General features: G+C 40.3%; 1 protein-coding gene across 2 annotated transcripts in view; it reads right to left on the bottom strand.

Moving 5' to 3' along the window:
* grhl2b (grainyhead-like transcription factor 2b) overlaps positions 1-18529 on the bottom strand; it is a 44031-nt gene that overhangs the window by 20152 nt on the left and 5350 nt on the right. For both annotated transcript variants that reach the window (XM_034160285.1, XM_034160286.1), the window contains exons 4-8: positions 14035-14413; positions 12406-12464; positions 12051-12207; positions 10817-10928; positions 4949-5043 (exon numbers count right to left, since the gene is read on the bottom strand). In XM_034160285.1, the coding sequence (XP_034016176.1) occupies positions 4949-5043; positions 10817-10928; positions 12051-12207; positions 12406-12464; positions 14035-14413 (802 nt within the window). The remainder of the gene's footprint in view (positions 1-4948; positions 5044-10816; positions 10929-12050; positions 12208-12405; positions 12465-14034; positions 14414-18529) is intronic.

Raw genomic sequence — 18529 nt, 5'->3', positions numbered from 1 at the left:
GTAAAACAGAGTTCATGGTGTTTGAGCACTCTGGCATACCAAATGTGGTAACACCAAATTTTGATGCTTTGGCTAACTATGTAAAACCAGCTGTCAAGAATCTGGGAGTGATATTTGACAGCTGTTTGAGGTTTGATCAACAGATAAACTCTGTTGTCAAAGCTAGTTTTTTCCAACTTCGCCTTTTGGCTAAAATAAAGCACTTTCTCAGTAGACGTAATCTTCAGACAGCCATTCATGCTTTCATCAGCTCCAGGCTTGATTATTGTAATGCTCTTTATTCGGGCATTAATCAGTCGTCTCTTGCACGTCTCCAATTGGTGCAGAATGCTGCTGCTCGTCTTTTAACAAACACTTTTAGACGTGAGCATATTACGCCCGTCCTGTACTCACTTCCACTGGCTTCCAGTTTGTTTTAGAATTGATTTTAAAATTTTAATGTTTGTTTTTAAAGCTATTTATGGCCTTGCACCTCCCTACTTGTCTGAAATTTTAACTTTGCACACCTACAGTAGGACATTAAGGGCGTCTGGCTAGCTTTACTTAGATGTTCCAAGGTCAAGATATAAACGCTGGGGTGATCATGCTTCCACGGTAGCTGGCCCCAGACTGTGGAACGAGCTACCTCTTGAGTTACATACTATTCCTGACCTAGCACTTTTTAAATCTAAGTTAAAGACTTATTTATTTAAACTGGCTTTTAACACTTAGTGGGGAGGTGACATGTTCTGTTTTTTTTTTATGTGCTGTTTTAAAATTTTATTCTATATGTGTTTTATTTTTGTGAATTTGTGTTTTTAATGTTAAGCATTTTGGACACCAGTCGGTGCTGTAAAGCGCTTTATAAATAAATGTTGATTGATTGATTGATTGTAGAAACATTTCATTCTCTCACTGTCTCTCTCAGTACATCTGGTTTTGAAGTCATATGTAACTTACCCGAGCCCCAAATATGGTCATCGGCTATTGCAAAGACTATGCAACCGTCCGTCCGCCCGTCTTTACTCAGCGTAACTCCAATCCTATCACTCCCAGGGTCTTTAAATTCGCATGGAACATTCTTGGGACACAGACTTTGGACAAGTTCAAAGATGATTAACCTTGACCTACTCTAAGGCGTCAGAAGGTCATTCTTTGTACACACTCTTTCATTGATTACATGCTCATAGAGCCGAGGGTATTTCAGCATTGCGTTATATTCTTTCGTTTCCTAGTCTGCACTGCTTGCGAAATCCAGATTTTCCGCTTTTACTAAATGCCTACATCCTACAATTGGCCAAGTATGACACCTGTTCCTGCACTTGAACGGCTCCTTCAGATGAAAGCAGGCTCAATACCGTTTTACAGATTACAATAGATTTTCTGCAGCCTGACTGGAGCAGAGAGAGAATAATATCGGCAGGTACACAGGGAGTCAATATTGGCCCAGAGAGAAGTGCGCTTGGGTTTCCTCCAGCAACGTCTTTGTTCCCAGGCAGCTCTTACCATGAAAGAGCCAAACAGTCACACAAACTGACTCACGCACACACAGTCACTCACATTCGCACAGAAATGAGGGCAAAACAAACAACAGAGGGTGGGGACAGGGATTGCTGTGCATTAGCCCTTGGGGGCCTCTGGAGTTCAAACACTGACAGGGACTCATTTCAGGAGTGGCCACAAAGGAGTGGGCTTCATGAAACAAAGAGGACAAACAGAGAAAAGTCCACAACCGACTGCTTTCAAAACACCGCACATCAGTCTGAGGAGGGACACACGCAAAAAAAGGCCCTGTCACACCTTGACAATTTAGCCTGCGTATGCTGACCTTATTAAAAACACTGGCAGACGCTGTCGCACATCTAATAAAATAATGCAGCTGTCACACCTTAATGATTAACCAGTGTCTGCCGACAGCCCCCCATTTCCACCCAGTGGTTCGGGTTGGTATTGTACGATGTGGTGCGCATAAGAAACAGAGTAATTTAACATTATTTTATTTTTTGTTTTAATTTTTTATCTTGGTGGACCTTTGCCATGGTGTACAGAACGCTGATGAGTTGGCTGGCTGTGGGAAACACTGTGAATGAATGAAGTGCTGTCTCTTTAAATGTTTAAAGTGCCAGCTGCTTCCTGATCAGCGGAGGTCCAATCAGGTCCACTGAGCAGGTCACCACAGACCTGAATAATGAAACGCTGTGATGATTTATACTTTTAAAGCCCCAGTCGAATACGATCAGCTGTGATCTGAAAGAAGTTCTGTGTGATCTGTCGGCATGGTGATTACCGACGGAGATGGCGTTTTAAAAGTTTAAATCATCACAGCGCTTTTGTGTGATCAGAGCATGAGAAACGCACCTCGAAATGCACCTGGAGCAGAAAAACCACCAAGGGACTTGCTTTAAAACGCTACATTTCCAGCCACGAATTAAAGTGTTTTCAGATGTCATTTTCAAAAATCAGGAGCTTTATGTAGATTCATGCCCATCTGTGATGGTGAATTAGACTAAAATGAACAGGTAAGATTTACTCCGTGTGTGAATGAAACAGTCATTCAGCATAAGGACCGCAGGTTTCAGCCAATCAGTGGCCAGCATTAATGGACAGATTTAGACTTATGAGTAAATTACAAGAAACATGTGCCTACAATTGCATAACTAACCTACAACTTATGTCCCACTAGTGCGGGACGTATGAGTCACATGCTGGCACGCGTTGAAAATTCTCAGCATGCCCAAAATTTTTTGAGGAGCTCAGCTTATTAGGATGTACATCAGCGAGCGTCAGTGTGTTTCCACGTGCTTTAACATGCTCTTAACTTATAAAAAATTTACCCTTAACTTATTGGACTTATACTTACTTGACCCAGCTATCTTAGCTAATTATAGGCCAATCTCCAACCTTCCTTTTCTCTCAAAAATTCTTGAAAGGGTAGTTGTAAAACAGCTAACTGATCATCTGCAGAGGAATGATCTATTTGAAGAGTTTCAGTCAGGTTTTAGAATTCATCATAGTACAGAAACAGCATTAGTGAAGGTTACAAATGATCTTCTTATGGCCTCAGACAGTGGACTTATCTCTGTGCTTGTTCTGTTAGACCTCAGTGCTGCTTTTGATACTGTTGACCATAAAATTTTATTACAGAGATTAGAGCATGCCATAGGTATTAAAGGCACTGCGCTGCGGTGGTTTGAATCATATTTATCTAATAGATTACAATTTGTTCATGTAAATGGGGAATCTTCTTCACAGACTAAGGTTAATTATGGAGTTCCACAAGGTGCTGTGCTAGGACCAATTTTATTCACTTTATACATGCTTCCCTTAGGCAGTATTATTAGACGGCATTGCTTAAATTTTCATTGTTATGCAGATGATACCCAGCTTTATCTATCTATGAAGCCAGAGGACACACACCAATTAGCTAAACTACAGGATTGTCTTACAGACATAAAGACATGGATGACCTCTAATTTCCTGCTTTTAAACTCAGATAAAACTGAAGTCATTGTACTTGGCCCCACAAATCTTAGAAACATGGTGTCTAACCAGATCCTTACTCTGGATGGCATTACCCTGACCTCTAGTAATACTGTGAGAAATCTTGGAGTCATTTTTGATCAGGATATGTCATTCAAAGCGCATATTAAACAAATATGTAGGACTGCTTTTTTGCATTTATGCAATATCTCTAAAATTAGAAAGGTCTTGTCTCAGAGTGATGCTGAAAAAATAATTCATGCATTTATTTCCTCTAGGCTGGACTATTGTAATTCATTATTATCAGGTTGTCCTAAAAGTTCCCTGAAAAGCCTTCAGTTAATTCAAAATGCTGCAGCTAGAGTACTAACGGGGACTAGAAGGAGAGAGCATATCTCACCCATATTGGCCTCTCTTCATTGGCTTCCTGTTAATTCTAGAATAGAATTTAAAATTCTTCTTCTTACTTATAAGGTTTTGAATAATCAGGTCCCATCTTATCTTAGGGACCTCATAGTACCATATCACCCCAATAGAGCGCTTCGCTCTCAGACTGCAGGCTTACTTGTAGTTCCTAGGGTTTGTAAGAGTAGAATGGGAGGCAGAGCCTTCAGCTTTCAGGCTCCTCTCCTGTGGAACCAGCTCCCAATTCGGATCAGGGAGACAGACACCCTCTCTACATTTAAGATTAGGCTTAAAACTTTCCTTTTTGCTAAAGCTTATAATTAGGGCTGGATCAGGTGACCCTGAACCATCCCTTAGTCATGCTGCTATAGACTTAGACTGCTGGGGGGTTCCCATGATGCACTGAGTGTTTCTTTCTCTTTTTGCTCTGTATGCACCACTCTGCATTTAATCATTAGTGATTGATCTCTGCTCCCCTCCACAGCATGTCTTTTTCCTGGTTCTCTCCCTCAGCCCCAACCAGTCCCAGCAGAAGACTGCCCCTCCCTGAGCCTGGTTCTGCTGGAGGTTTCTTCCTGTTAAAAGGGAGTTTTTCCTTCCCACTGTCGCCAAGTGCTTGCTCACAGGGGGTCGTTTTGACCGTTGGGGTTTTTCTGTAATTATTGTATGGCTTTTGCTTTACAATATAAAGCGCCTTGGGGCAACTGTTTGTTGTGATTTGGCGCTATATAAATAAAATTGATTTGATTTGATACCAGCGTTTTTTAATACAATTGACATAGGTGATGTAACAGGGTCTAACTCGCTACACCCCCACCCCCTCACCCCCCCAAAAAAATAACACACAGTACATTAAAACATTTGTTAAAAAAAAAAAAAAAAACTGTTTTGGAGTGCTTGCATCACACTTAATATGTCAAGTAAGTGCATTTGTTTGCCAACAACTAAATCAGCACAAAACCTGTCCCACTGGTTCCCCCCCATAGAAAACACCTCCAGTCAGAATAAACACACAAGTCCGGTTTCTGCTAAGATTACAGCGACTTATTTCCATCAAAAACAACTCTAACATTTGTGTTTGTACCTTGGCCTCTTCATTCACATCCCAGGTGAAAGAAATGGCATTGTAGGCGATCTCTTCAATGTTGCTGATGGTGTTGAAGCTCTCCTTGTAGTCGGCTGTGAGGAGAAGCACAGATGAGTCAGACGCTTTATATATTATGCGGTCTCAAGCTAGAGGACCACTCAGGCTTTGAGTGATCCTGGCAGCAATCAAAGGACACAAATGAAAATATCTGCAGTCAGATCCATCAGTATATGAATGACAACACAATTTGTGTAAATTTCCCTCTGTGTGCCACAAGTGAGATGAAATTAAACAATTAAAATGTGACTGAAATGCAGAATTTCAGCTTTAATTCAAATTGTTCAACAAAAATATTGCTTTAACCATTTAGGATTTACAGCTATTTCTATATACAGTCCCTTCATTTTCAGAAACCATAAGTAACTGGACAAAATAAGTTAACAAATATGGTTTTACAGCCACACAAATTTTGTAGAGTAAAATATACTCTGCCAGGATAACATTCTGTCCCAGTCCAAATAGAATTAAAAACACTCTATTATAGAGTGAAATCAGCTGTACCTTTTTGTCAAATCACATTTTTCAACTCCAGTAAGAGTAATTCATAGCATGATAGTTGATTTTATCCTGTGATAGAATCAATTTAGCACTGTGATAGAGTATATTTAATTCTATCTGGACTGGGACCAAATGTTATCCTGGCAGAGTATATTTCACTCTGCAAAATTTACTGTACACTTTCCTTTCAACAAGCCGGTGGGTGGAACCTTTCCGAGTCACTGAATCCGTTTGGATTTCATTTATACATTCATATCATGATTAAGACTTGTATGTCAAGACTTAAGACACATCTCTTCTCACAGACAGTATAATTGAAGAAAGAGTTGTATCCATAATTGAATCCGGACAATTGTCTCTGATTGAACTTCTGGGGTTGATTGTTGTGAAGTGACAGTGGTTGATTGATTTTAAATTAAACATTTCATATACGCTTAGTTTTTCATGTTTTTATTTTAGCACACTGCTATTTTTATGGATATGCTATTTTTAATTGTAAAAGCACTCCGAAATGTTTAATCTGAATCATAAGTAGGAAGTTCTCAAAAACTGAGCGATGGTGCAAGATGGAGACTAGTGAGGGAAGCCACCAAGACACAGAGACAGATTTTAACGCAGGAAAAACAGCTCAGATCTAGGCTGAAATCTTCTTCATGCCTTCTGGTAAACTGCAGCTGTAGCTAACATTTAAGGTTATTTCATTTCAACTCCAACTGTGGAGGTGCAACAAATTTTTTTTGCAACACAATGCTCACAATAGAAAATTATACATAAAATTAAAATATGAACATGAGCATAATCACTTTATTTCAATGAATTTCAAAACATGCTGTATTTTATAGTACGCACATACATTTTGAGGTTTATTGTATTTGTATTATAATACGTTTTATCATTCTGTACTGAGTTTGTGTTTGTTTAATTGGTATTGCATTTAATTATGTGTAATTGTTTATGTTAAACTGCTGAATTATACAATTTGTGGTTAAAAAATGGTATATAAGTAAAATAAAAATTATTTCTGAAAATTTGTACAATTTCCTATTGTATTATCAGAGAAAAAAGAAAAAAATTCTAAAAAACTCTTTTTACAACTTGAATTGCTCAATAAATGAATATGCAGACAGGTATTGTTTGGCAAGCAATCAAATGGCACGCTTCAATTTTAAAAGATAAAACCTTATCTACCCGTGCAAACAAAGTGTCAGGCTTCAAAAGCAGTGGGCAGAAACATGGGAAGCCATCTGACTCACAACGTCACCATTAAAATCACTCAGATCACTTCATCAGCTGGTGTTTGTTGACCTTCTAGAAACAGAACTTCACATCAAGAGGCTGAGAATACCATGATGTTTCCCAGAAAAATCAAGTTGTGATTCTGACTGATATCTGAGTAGAGTTTAATTGTAGTTTTTGTAATTGTTGGCGGAATGTAATTCATGCCGTTAAATGGAAATGGTTACAGTGGTTTTCTTCAGTTTTCATGAACTTTGAGTAAAAATATGATGTTTTCCGACAACAATATACCCCAAAATGAATCTAAGTTCTACTGTAAATGCAAAAAGATGACTATAATTATGGAAGACCAATTCTGATGAGTGATGAGCTAACAAATGTAGACTCTACAGGGTTTTTGTGAAATTACAACTCCCTGAGTCTGGATGAGAGATGATGAGAATCCGGTGATAAAGATGTGATTTGAGCTGAAAGTCTTTAAAGACACGGCAAGTAAGCTCAGTCTCCAACCACTCTGCGTCCAGTGACCTTTCACCTCCTCCATCATCCTGAAACCCGCCGCTGAGATGTGCCGCTATTCCTCAGCAGGTGTACGGAGCAGCCAGACAGGCGGCAACATGCACGTCCAGTTCAGCATGCCTTGTTAAATAACCCCATTCAAATGATCCATTCTGTGTAGTGGCCCTGGGGCGCCCAACCCACACCGCCCACCACCACCGAAACCCTCCTCCACCGCTATTCAGATCACCTCTGTGAGCAGCGTCGGGTTACAGGCTGCATCCAGCTACAAGACGATCAATCTGAGTGAAACAGGGAGGACGGCAAGCGGACACACTCTGCTTTAAAGAGGTTATATCATACAAACCTGTTTTTTAGTCACCTTTAATCTGTTCAGTAGGGTTGGGGTTTTCCTGTTTATGTTTCATTGGGTTCATTTCACTGGACCAAATGGGACTGTGAGCAAAGATTTGTGATGCACCGAATCAGTGTGTGATTAAATTTTGACCACGTGTGGAAAAATGCACAACGACTATCACAGAGGATCAGGTTGAACTAGAGATCAGTGACCACGTTCACAAAATGATACCACCCGCAGCTGCTGGTGTGTATTCCATACATACTGGAAGTAGTAAGTCTGTTGAAGAAATCTCAGAATTATTCAACCTCTGCACTGAAGAGCCCAACAGATCTGTTCATACATTCTGTTCATACATCTGTTCATTCCTTTTCAATTTATTTTCATTTATATTGCGCTAAATCACAACAAAATTGCCTCAAGGCGCTTCATACAATTAAGGTCTAACCTTACCAACCCCGAGAGCAAGCACACAGGCGATAGTGGTACGGAAAAACTCCCTCTGATGATTTGAGGAAAAAACCTCAAGCAGACCAGACTCAAAGTGGCGACCTTGTGCTTGAGCCATGCAACCAACTCAATTTACCAAACAATTCACAAAATGAATATACAGGAAATGTTGCCAGTGCACAGGACAGGAGGGTTATAGAAACAGATACCACGCCCATCTCTGGATGGAGAGAGAGACAAAAAAAAAAAAACATAATCAGGCATCAGAAAGACAACAGTGAAGAGATGCCAAAATGGGTGTAATGTGGTCAAACTTTCTGCTTCGTGTCAAAAGTCTGGCAGCAGCATTTTGAACCAATTGGAGAGCCTTAATGCCGGACTGCGGTAAACCAGAAAATAAAACATTGCAGTAGTCCAATCTAGAAGAGACAAACACATGAATCAGGGTCTCAGCATCAGCCATAGATAGGATGAGATGAATCTTCGCTATATTTTGCAGGTGGAAGAAAGCAGTCCTCATAATATCTCTAATGTGGAGGTCAAAGGACAACGTAGGATCAAAAATTACCCCAAGGTTCCTCACTTTATCAGTGTGATGTATGACACACAAGCCTAGGTTAAGCGTTAGCTGGTCAAGTTGATGCTGATGTCTCACTGGACCAAGAACCATAATTTCAGTCTTATCAGAGTTTAAAAGTAGGAAGTTGCTAGACATAGATTCATTCATTCATTGATAGATTCATTTTTACCGGAGGCCATCAAATATGGCCATTGTGTATTGTGAAGGCTTTTCAGCCATCTGTCCGTCTGTCTGTCAGTCTTCAAATTCACAGGGAACATTCTTGGGGCACAGACCTTGGACAAGTTCAAAGATGGCTAACCTTGACCTATTGCAAGAGGTATTTTAAGAGGCTATAAAGTCAGTCTGTTTCAGTCTGTTGAGTTTTGTTTTTGAGTGGCGGGCTTGACAGCCAATCAGAGTCGAGCCGCACTGTAACATCAGTGGGTGGTCTCTCCAAAATCGCTTCTTTTATGTGTTTATATACATGTTTCTCATATATTATATAAACGCTAGGGAGAAATAAACGCTTCTAAAACAGAAAACGTTGTTTTTGGAACCACCTCTGAACTTATTTACAAGACATTTCACGGAGACATTACCGTGGTGACATCACAGGTTGGTAGCTAGCTCCAAAACGCCACATCATTTGTGTGTAAATATAACCTCTGTGTCATATATTATGTAAAAGCTAGCGAGAAATAAACACTTCTAAAACTGAAAATGCTGTTTTTGTAACCTGATAACACCTCTGGAGTTATTTAGAAGACATTTTGCAGTGTTAGCATGCATGCTAACTTCAGCTAGATCAAAGCTAACTTCCTATGGAGTTAAATCTGTCTCACCCTTTGTAAAAATGCACAGAGGGTGATCTACACATATTCCTTGATTAGCACAACTTCTGCTTTTAAAATGTAAATATTGTTTTTGATTGATTAATAGAGGGGCTTTATTGAACATGTACAAATTGTAAGACAATAGGATCTTAATAATTAATTAAGCAACTACAAATTATAATTAATTAAGCAACTGCAAATTACAAAGAACAGAATGCTCATACGGCCGAGTGTATTTTAGCATTGCGTTATTTTTAAAAAAAAAAAGTCCAATTACCTCCCCTTGAAGATGTTGGACCAGAATTATTTTTTTTCATCTTCAAAAAGTGTGTTGCTGTAACATTAAACAGCGAGTGCTGTGCAGTTAATAAAAGTCACGGTTTTAGCCTTCTTGCGAAAGCATCCACCTCCCACACCTGAGATCATGAGTTCAGGTCAGACAGACACAACACGGATTACACTACCAATGTGTGAGGTTTCACTGAAATCCATGAGCTGGTTTTGTTGGAGTTGCACTTACAATGTTAATATCATATGACATATCAGGTACACACAAAAATCCAATTATCTCCCCTTTAAGATGTCAGATCGCCTTGGGGCAACTGTTTGTTGTGATTTGGCGCTATACAAGAAAAAAGTTGATTGATTGATTGATTGATCAGAATTATTTCCTTTCATGCATATCTTCACATGGTGTGCTACCACTGTGTGAAGTTTAATTGAAATCCGCCTGTTGGACTCATGGACAGAAGCAAAAGCTGACTGTGATCTTTCTGAGTGGATGTAAATATAAGAATGAAATCTCAGTCATACGAGCGGAGACTGACCCAGGAGGCAACCATATAGGCAACATTCCATTCTCTGTCCCAACAAGCTGTTTATAGGTGTGCTGTTATGTGTGTCTTCCATCCTCCACATCTCTCCCACATACCTCATGATCTCCGCCTGGTAAAGCAGGCCCAAGCTTGTCAAAGACAACACCGCCTACGAGCTTCTCACACTCTCAAGAAATACGACATAAAAAAATGCATCAACCGAAAACAGCAACAGACACTGTATCATCGGAAATGCTGCAAGGGAAACGTTTTTCATAAATGTGTTTACTCTGATCTCAGAGGTAATGTTGAGAAGATTAAAGGATTTCAGTTATGCGGCCAAACAACACAGAGATATTAAGAGATGGTTGATAGCAGAGAGTTAGGTGGGGACTTGTTTGCTCCTTGTTTGGTCATGTTTTGAAACAGTCACATTGATCAACTGTTGTATTTTTGTTTCTGAATCTTGACCTGTAGAGCAAGAACCTGCTGTCATTTACCTATGAACATGAAGAAGGCTTGAGCAGAAGAACAGAGTGGGTGAGGAACTCTTACCGATGTCCAGGACTCGTTGCTTAGCTGTGTGCTGCCGAGAATGCCAGTACTTCCAGTATTTAAGCTGCTCATCTCGGTTCTTATCTTCACTGAACACAACCATGATCACGCTCTGAGAAGAGGAACGGGACAGGAAACTAGTCCAGACTGATCTCCAAATGAGAGCATGTCCTTGGATTTAGGTCTTGCATTAATTCCATACACATTCTGTCCTTGTATCTTTCTTTAATATGTCAGACTTCAAGAGACTTAAGTAGGTGATAATGTACATTTTTTTTCTTTCAACACTACACTTGTGTTGAGGATAATCATAAATCACAACCAAAACAACTACAGCTTGGTGTGTTCAATGTGTAAGTTAGAGAACACAACAGGCAAGTAAATTGCCTAGTTTTCAGCCAAGCTTTAGACATCCTACTGTTGTTAAATGTTATAGTAATTTGCAGGGTTGGTAGACTGGTGAGACATCAAATTTAGAGCCTCATTCTGACACCAAAAGCGCACCGCAGAGACATGGTGGTCAGCTTCTGGTGTGCTAAAAATTTTGAATTTGTCCTGATTCCTATGCTGCGAGGATATACAGTCAACATGAAGATCATCATAGAATATCTGATTTCTCTGTAGGACACCACAATACAGCAAATATCACTGATCAACATGCCTGATAAGTTTGTGTTCTCAATTTTCCTGACTTTTAAATAAGGTTTTAAATTTCTCTGTAGCATATTGTTGGCTTTAATGTCAAATATCACATCTTTTCTTGCTCTGGTCTTGGATTGGGTGTCAGAACATTAACACCAATGTGACTATGAAGACCAAACAGGAAGGACTGATCACCAATTTGGTGGATGTTACTGTGTGACCTTTTGACCTACAGCATCAGTGCAAATCCTCTATACTAGTAATGAACAAACAGCTGAAGATGGGGCAAACTGTGATGACCCCAAGTGCATCATTGACAATGTGTCCAGTTTGCACCACAAGGTGCATCAAATAAATAAATAAGTTACTGTGTCAAATATATGCACCAAACAACCCTAACATATAATCAGTTTTTACTCGTGAGGGGTTACCTTTGATGTATCAAGTGCCTACCATCTATTGTTAATGGATTACTGCATACACCAGAATGTGCACACACAATGAGCACAATGCACTGAGCATGATGACATAATGTCCTGCATGCAAAATGAGAAGACATAAACTAATCAAGACCCTGTACTGATCTCCTCACCCGGACTTTGCTGATGGGGTGCCGAAGCCGTTTGTTGGCGCTAAGCTCGTTGAGCGTCACAGCGTAGAACTGGCCTTTGTTCAGGTAGGTCATTGGCCCTTCACCTTGCTTCTGACGCAGCGAGCGAGTGGCATCCAGCGTGTACTGGAAGCTGTCACTGCCAACACACATGCACAGAAAATATGTATTAAGTGGTGTACCACAACAAGCTGTAATGATGGTGTAACTTCAGTTGGCCACAGTTAATTTTTTTGCAACTATTTCAGCATTCTTTCCTAAATGGAACTGATTCATATTTAGATATCTATGTGACAGTATCAAGTAGTCCAGATCTTTCGGCATGCCTGTGACTTACACTCCTTCCTGGTGAAATAAGAAGTTATCTGTTGCCAGAGAGGAAGGTGTGTGGTACTTCTGTCCAGAATGCAAAAAAAAACAGGGACAAAGAGGAAATGAGTAAGTCGTACAAACAAATTAATTCACTCTGAGAGGAACTGCTTTAACAATACTGCACAGAAAATGTGAAGAAACGAATAGCAGTAGTTTAGCAGTTCTACTCCTTTGTATAAAGATCAGAATGGCTAAATACAGGCCTCATGCTAACACAGAACAAACTCAACAATCACTTGTGGATTCTTAAAGCCACCTTGACACATGCATGAACAGGTTGCACAATGTCCATGACAAGTTCACGCAAGTGGCACGAAATTTATGTGGGCCAGAAATTTTGAACATCTCAAAATTTTCTTTACTGGCGTGCAGTGCAGGTATCAAATTCATGCAAGTGTCAAGGTGGCTCAATAATGAATGTTTGGGTTCCTGGTGAATAATGTTAAAACCTGTCTCTGCCTTCATGCTACGTTAAAGAAAAACTCTCTTGTACATAAACTAACAATTGATGCTTTGTACTGACATGTCTTTGTGCTTCCTTCAGTCCACCTAGTTTTCTTCTAATGCTTTGTGGTGCAATGTTAGCAAAAGTTACTGAATCTCAAATCGCACCAAAAGGTAATGGGTTCTTTCTCACCCCATGCTCCACCCCTCTACCAACATTTGTGAAAACTGATAACATGTTCATTAATATTAGTGGCCACCCAACAGTTGGGAATTTAATTGACTGATTTTTAAATACATGTCTCTGGACGTACCATTTGTGGTAAGTCAATATTGTGGCAAAGTCAACACCCTTAAGAGAGAATACTTCAGGTAATGATGCGCTCCCAGTGCTGATTTTTCACCCAAATGTCTGTTCCAGTTAAAAAGTTGAGGAAATCAGATGAGATTTTTTACAAAAAAGTAGGCAAAATTCTGTTGACTTACTATTTTAAATCTGCTTACATACAAGCATAACCAAATATTGCCAAAAACATCAGTGTATGTATGATTCACATTGTGATTGTGTTTTTCTCTACAATTTTCAAAAAAGCTAAAATGTCTAATTAAAATCTCAAAACTGTCTTCTGTTGAAGAGCATGACATGAATTTCATGGCTTTCATGTTGCTGAGGAGGATCAGGAGGAGGCTTCTTCTCAGAGAACAGCAGGTCTTAATTACTGCATATTGCACCCACTTGTCCATTTTCACCAACTTGTACACAAGAATACCTCCGGTCTGCACCAGTTAAATCTAACTACTTACGTTGTGTGGATCAAGATTTATCCCGACGTCACAACTATTTTAAACATGTTTAAAATTTTCCAGATTGCTCACAGTGTTCTAACAATACCACTTTTTTTTTACCACTGATTACACTTGATGTCAGGCCCTGATGGGAAATCATTTTTTCTCTTTTTTAGTTACAAATATACACGATCGGGCATCAAAAATCGGCAATGAGAGACCGCCAGATTCACCCGCCAGAGACCCCCTTACTGACGTTTCCCCAAATATATGGCCACCGCACCCATGTTTTGAAAGCGGCATAGGGTTTGATAATACAGTTTGATGTTCAGGAGTTAGACTGTGTCATCCCCTCTCATCTTACCCCGTCTCTTTCCTCTTCATAAGGGCTGTCAGGAGAACTCTGTCCATCCTCTTTCACATAGGAGCTGTGATTAACATTAGTCACCTCATATGGACTCTGTTCGTAGACTACCCGTGTTGGCTCCTCCCCTTCCGCCCTGTAGTGAAGCCCCGCCCCTGTCATGAAGGCTGGCGCGTACATCTCGGCCTTTACCACGGCCACAGCTGGAGAGCCTCCATCTCCTGACCCTGCCCCTGTTGAATTGCTGAACTGCTCCCGTTTGTTTTCCAGGTGCTCTGTGTTGATCGAGAGATTGACAGGGACCGATTTGAGGACCTGAACATGGTTGTCCACAGTCTCTGCATCGCTCTGAGTGCTTGGGTTACTAGGCAATGAAGACCTGAGCAAACACAAGGATTAAATAGGCTTTACAAATTATTTGTGCACTGTGTGCTTTTATTTTTCTTTTAGCTCATACTTATTTTAACATTTATTTAAAATACATACCATACTTTGAAAATATGATACTTTGAAGGATGTTCTTAAATATCTGTCCCACTTGTGTTGCACCTGTCATTCTCTCACTTGTCTTTTAATTCTGTTAATCTTTATAATGCCACATATTCACCTGCATTCTCACTTTTACCACTTCACCTGCACTCCCTTCACTGAACATGTCTCAGCTTCACTCTTCTTACCAGAATCTTATAAACATGACCTTTAACCCTTGACTTGCAATTTTTGCACAATACTTTCAATTAGAGCTGCAATGAGTAATCAATTATTAACGCCTGTTAAATGAACTGCCAAATACTTTGGCATTCAGTTAATTATTTGGAGGCTTTTTTTTTTATCAAATGTTCAATTTTTTTGATTTCATCTTCTTTAATGCGAATATTTTCTGGTTTCTTTTACCCTCTCTGAAAGAAAACTGAATATGTTTGGGTTGTGTAAATGACAAGACTTTCGAGTACGTCATCATAATTTTTGTACATTTTATGGCGCAAAGAACTGACAGATTAATGACAGATTAATTGATAATAAATATAATATACAAAAAGGATAATGCAGGTGGGAAAATACTTGACAATAGTGAACAAAATGTAGCATCTGTGTTTTTTTTTTTTTTTGTTTTTTTTTGCAGACAATTTTCCATTAAATATGTTGGAGCTGTTTATTGCGTCCTGGGTCGAGGTTGTGCTTCAAGTGAAACATTCATATATTTAGTGAGGAAAATAAGTATTTGAACACCCAGTGATTTTGCAAGTTCTCCCACTTAGAAATCATGGAGAGGTAAGAAATTTTCATCTTAGCTGCATGTCCACTGAGAGAGACATAATAAAAAAAAAAAAATCGAGAAATCACAATGTATGATTTTTTTTAATAATTTATTTGTATGTTACTGCGGCAAATAAGTATTTTAACACCTACCAACCAGCAAGAATTCTGGCTCTCACAGACCTGTTAATTTTCCTTTAAGAAGCCCTCTTATTCTGCACTCTTTACCTGTATTAATTGCACCTGTTTGAACTTGTTACCTGTATAAAAGACACCTGTTCACACACTCAATCAATCACACTCCAACCTGTCCACCATAGTGAAGACCAAAGAGCTGTCTAAGGACACCAGGGGCAAAACTGTAGACCTGCACAAGGCTGGGATGGACTACAGGACAACAGGCAAGCAGCTTGGTAGAAGACAACAACTGTTATGATTATTTATTAGAACGTGGAAGAAACATGAGATGACTGTCAAGTCTCCCTCGGTCTGGGATTCCATGCAAGATCTCACTTTGTGAGGTAAGGATGATTCTGAGAAAGCTCAGAAGTACACAGGAGGACCTGGTCAATGACCTGAAGAGAGCTGGGACCACATTCACAAAGATTACATTAATAACACATGATGATGTTGTCATAGTTTAAAATCCTGCAGGGCAACAAGGTCCCCCTGCTCAAGCCAGCACATGTCCAGGTCCGTTTGAAGTTCACCAGTGACCATCTGGATGATCCAGAAGAGGCTCAGGAGAAGGTCATGTGGTCAGATGAGACCAGAATAGAGCTTTTGGAATCAACTTACCATGTTTAGAGGATGAGAACAACCCCAAGAAAACCATCCCAACCGTGAAGCAAGGAGGTGGAAACATCATACTCTGGGGGTGCTCTTCTGCAAAGGGGACAGGACTACTGCACCGTATTGAAGGGAGGATGGATGGGGTCATGTATTGCGATATTTTGGCAAACAACCTCCTTCCCTCAGTAAGAGCCTTGAAGATGGGTCATGGCTGGGTCTTCCAGCATGACAATGACCCCAAACACACAGCCAGGGTATAGGAGGGGCTCCGTAAGAAGCATTTCAAGGTCCTGGAGTGGCCTGGCCACTCTCCAGACCTGAACTCAATAGAAAATCTTTGGACGGAGCTGAAACTCCAAACCTGAAAGATTTGGAGAAGATCTGTATGGAGGAGTGGACCAAAATCCCTGCTGCAGTGTGTGCAAACCTGATGAAGAACTACAGGAAACGTTTGACCTCTGTAATTGCAAACAAAGGCTACTGTACCAAATATTAACATTGATTTTCACAGGTGTTCAAATACTTATTTGCAGCAGTAACATACAAATAAATTATTAAAAAAATCATACATTGTGATTTCCGGAATTTTTTTTTTAGATTATGTCTCTCACATGGACATGCACCTAAGATGAAATTTTCAGACCCCTCCATGATTTCTAACTGGGAGAACTTGCAAAATCGCAGGGTGTTCAAATACTTACTTTCCTCACTGTATATATATGTTACTGTGCATCCAAAAAGTATTCAGGGCACTGCACTTCTTCCACATTTTCTTATGTTACAGCCTTATTCCAAAATGGATGAAATTCACCCCCCCCCCCCCCCCCAAAAAAAAACTAAACAATTCTACACACAATACCCCCTAATAACAATGTGAAAAAGTTTTTTTTTTGTTTTTAGATATTGCAAATTTATACAACAACAACAGCAACAACAACAAAAATTTAAAAAAATCACATGTACATAAATATTCACAGCCTTTACCATGAAACTCAAAATTGAGCCTGGGTGCATCTGGTTTCCACTGGTCATCCTTGACATGTTTTTACAGCTTAATTGGAATCCACCTGTAGCAAATTCAGTTGATTGGACTTGATTTGGAAAGGCACACACCTGTCTACATATAAGGTCCCACAGTTGACAGTGCATGTCAGAGCACAAACCAAGCATGAAGTCAAAGGAATTGTCTGTAGACCTCTGACACTCGATTGTCTTGAGGCACAAATCTGGGGAAGGGTACAGAAAAATTTCTGCTGCTTTGAATGTCCCAATGAGCACAGTGGCCTCCATCATCCATAAATTAAAGAAGTTCAGTTCCAGCAGGACTCTTCCTCGAGCTGGCCACCCTTCTAAACTGAGCAACCGGGCGTGACGCAAGCGACAGCAGCGACAGGTTGCCATGTAATCCCTATGGAACGACGCGTTTTGGTGCCAAGTCACGCAGAGCGACGCAATGGACGCAAGTGAAGCGATGCGATTGAAGTGATTTTGAGCAATTGGCGCGTTTGTGGCGTGATATTGTGTCGCATAACTTTGCGTTGCCCTCCTCCCCAAGTTGAAAAATCTGAACTTTTTCGTCTCGTAGCGCCGCGATGACCAATCAGGGACTGAATATGTAGTGACGTGGAGATGTTTGGAGTTTGACTGAAGATGTGAACATGTCCTGTATCTGGTAGCAGCCTGTGAGCAGGACTTATGTCTCTTTTGTCCTTTATTTCACAATTATGACAGAATTTTTGGAGCGAGCAGCAGCCCCACAGCAGCGGAGTGGAGTTTCTTTCTCTTTGTATTTTACATGCGCGCGCGAGTGAATCGTCCGTGGAGATTATTTTACTTATTAACTACACAGATGTATAATAAAACAAATGGTGACTGGTTTCTAAACACAATTATGACAGAGTTTTTTGGGGGGAAGAGCGAGGAGCAGCCCCACAGCAAGCAGCGGAGTTCCTTTTGCCTTCCTATGTGCGCGCGCAAGCGAATTGTCTGTGGAGAATATTTTATTAATTAACTACACAGATGTATAATAAAACAAATGGTGACTGGTTTCTAAACACAATTATGACAGTTTTTTGGGGGGAAGAGCGAGCTGCAGCAAGCAGCGGAGTTTCTTTTTTTTTTTATTGTTTCCCTGTGCGCGCGTGAACGGGACAGGAGGTCCTCAAACTGGGTCCCGCAGAGGTGGAAGAACCGCTGAAAGCAGCTGTCATCCAGACGCAGCTCCTGTAGCAAATAATGATACTCCCTGAATTGTGAGCTTTCCACAACAACTCGCTCCTTGTGATCAAGGTCCATCATGTTAACTTGACTTAACAACTGGAGCCGGCAAGCGGAATGGAAGCTCCTCCTATTTGATGACGCACCGGGGCGAATTTTCACAGCAAAAGCAGAGCGACACACTGGGCGAAGGAGGCGCGTCCGTCGCCACGCGACCCCCGCAAATTAG

Source organism: Thalassophryne amazonica, chromosome 20 (genome assembly GCF_902500255.1).
Source record: "Thalassophryne amazonica chromosome 20, fThaAma1.1, whole genome shotgun sequence".
Taxonomy (NCBI): domain Eukaryota; kingdom Metazoa; phylum Chordata; class Actinopteri; order Batrachoidiformes; family Batrachoididae; genus Thalassophryne; species Thalassophryne amazonica.
The sequence above is the reverse complement of the archived record's forward strand: the minus strand, read 5'-3'. Positions and strand labels throughout refer to the sequence as shown.